Below are 1,805 nucleotides of genomic sequence, written 5' to 3'. Positions count from 1 at the left end.
CCTAACCCTAACCCTAACCCTAACCCTAACCCTAACCCTAACCCTAACCCTAACCCTAACCCTAACCCTAACCCTAACCCTAACCCTAACCCTAACCCTAACCCTAACCCTAACCCTAACCCTAACCCTAACCCTAACCCTAACCCTAACCCTAACCCTAACCCTAACCCTAACCCTAACCCTAACCCTAACCCTAACCCTAACCCTAACCCTAACCCTAACCCTAACCCTAACCCTAACCCTAACCCTAACCCTAACCCTAACCCTAACCCTAACCCTAACCCTAACCCTAACCCTAACCCTAACTCTAATTCTTATAAGGTTGCAAATTATCTTTCTAAAGTAATCCAGCGAAATAGTCATCTTTGAAAAGTTATCTCAACCAATTGTCTCACCCCAACAAGACATTTTGTACATCATCACTCATCCCAGGAAAGGTTATACTCTCATTACAATCCTAGGAAGGGTTAGTTTTGGTGGTGAATTAATATTTTGAACATCTAACAATCCTACATAGGGTGACTATGAAAGCATTTAAAACAACTACTATCCCTTTGTGGGGTCATTTTATAACCCCCTAATTTGGGGGGAGGGGGGGAGGGGGGGGTTACATGGAAAAAACATTGCATTTGAATTGATATTGAATTGATGAGTGATTCTTTACTTCTTTTTGTTTTTAGACAGATAAAGGAAAACCCTTTAGTGGTCCAGCATTCTCAACCCACATGAAGTCTGTCTTTTACCACCTAACAGGAGTGAGTGTCAACTTGCACCTTCTGAGAAGCTCCTTCGTGACTTATTGTTATGGGGACAGGTGAGAATTCCATGCTAAGTAGATGAAATTGCAGACTATTATCACTCACTCCCCCACAAGACTCTGGACGGCACCATGCTTTGTTTATCAGCCATTTTCTTCACGAATAAAACGATTCTGTAATGATAACTTAGAACTATTAGTAATTACACACCGCAAGCAAAATTCACAACCAGGACTTTCTTTCTTTTGTTTTATCAGCCAGTGCACCGACGCAATGAAAGACAGTTTGGCGTCGGCCTTGAGACACACAAGGAAGCAAGCTCAACTCACCTATGACCGTAGAAATTCCAGCGAAAAGAAGAGTTTGGCTGTCAGCCTTGCTTCAGAATTAGCAGAAAATACAATCGAGTCACTATCAGCTCAGCCGTCCGACAGAAATGCAGGGCTTGATAAAGGTAGCTGGGTTGCTCTCACAGTAGAAGGCAGCACTCTGGCAAATCCGAACATTCTGCTAGCTAGAATTCAGAACCTCATGCCCGGTAGAAAGGCTTCGCTACTGTGGTTCAAGGCCACTGCGGAAAAAGGCCTGTACGCTTTTCACTACGATAAAGCCAGCTGGATAGAAAGCTTAGATGCCTTAGTTCCAGTCCAAGTGAAAGAGATTAAAAACTCTCCCGGCCTCTACAAATTGACCACATCATTGAAAAAAATACACAGGGCGGTCTTAAAGAACAACTGATAACATACTGTGAAGGACTGTGGATAGTGATTTGATGAGGATGCATTCTGTTTGGTTACCTGGAAGGAAAAGTGATAATCCTTACCTTATTATTATTATTATTATTATTATTATTATTATTATTATTATTATCATTATCATTATCATTATCATTATCATTATCATTATCATTATCATTATCATTATCATTATCATTATCATTATCATTATCATTATCATTATCATTATCATTATCATTATCATTATCATTATCATTATCATTATCATTATCATTATCATTATCATTATTATTGTAGTGATAGGCCATTC

The 1,805-nt window shown here is 39.7% G+C and overlaps 1 protein-coding gene across 1 annotated transcript; it reads left to right on the top strand.

The window, feature by feature from the left end:
* Positions 1–680: 680 nt before the first annotated feature.
* Positions 681–1,496, top strand: LOC125560859 (the record flags this gene model as incomplete). Its single annotated transcript, XM_048723192.1, has 2 exons — positions 681–814; positions 1,016–1,496. Coding segments are annotated over 2 exons (615 nt in total), but the record flags the coding sequence as incomplete, so codon positions are not given.
* Positions 1,497–1,805: the final 309 nt, after the last annotated feature.

Source organism: Nematostella vectensis, unplaced genomic scaffold (assembly GCF_932526225.1).
Source record: "Nematostella vectensis unplaced genomic scaffold, jaNemVect1.1, whole genome shotgun sequence".
Classification (NCBI taxonomy): domain Eukaryota; kingdom Metazoa; phylum Cnidaria; class Anthozoa; order Actiniaria; family Edwardsiidae; genus Nematostella; species Nematostella vectensis.
Note: the sequence above shows the minus strand (reverse complement) of the source record. Positions and strands in the feature narration are given on the sequence as shown.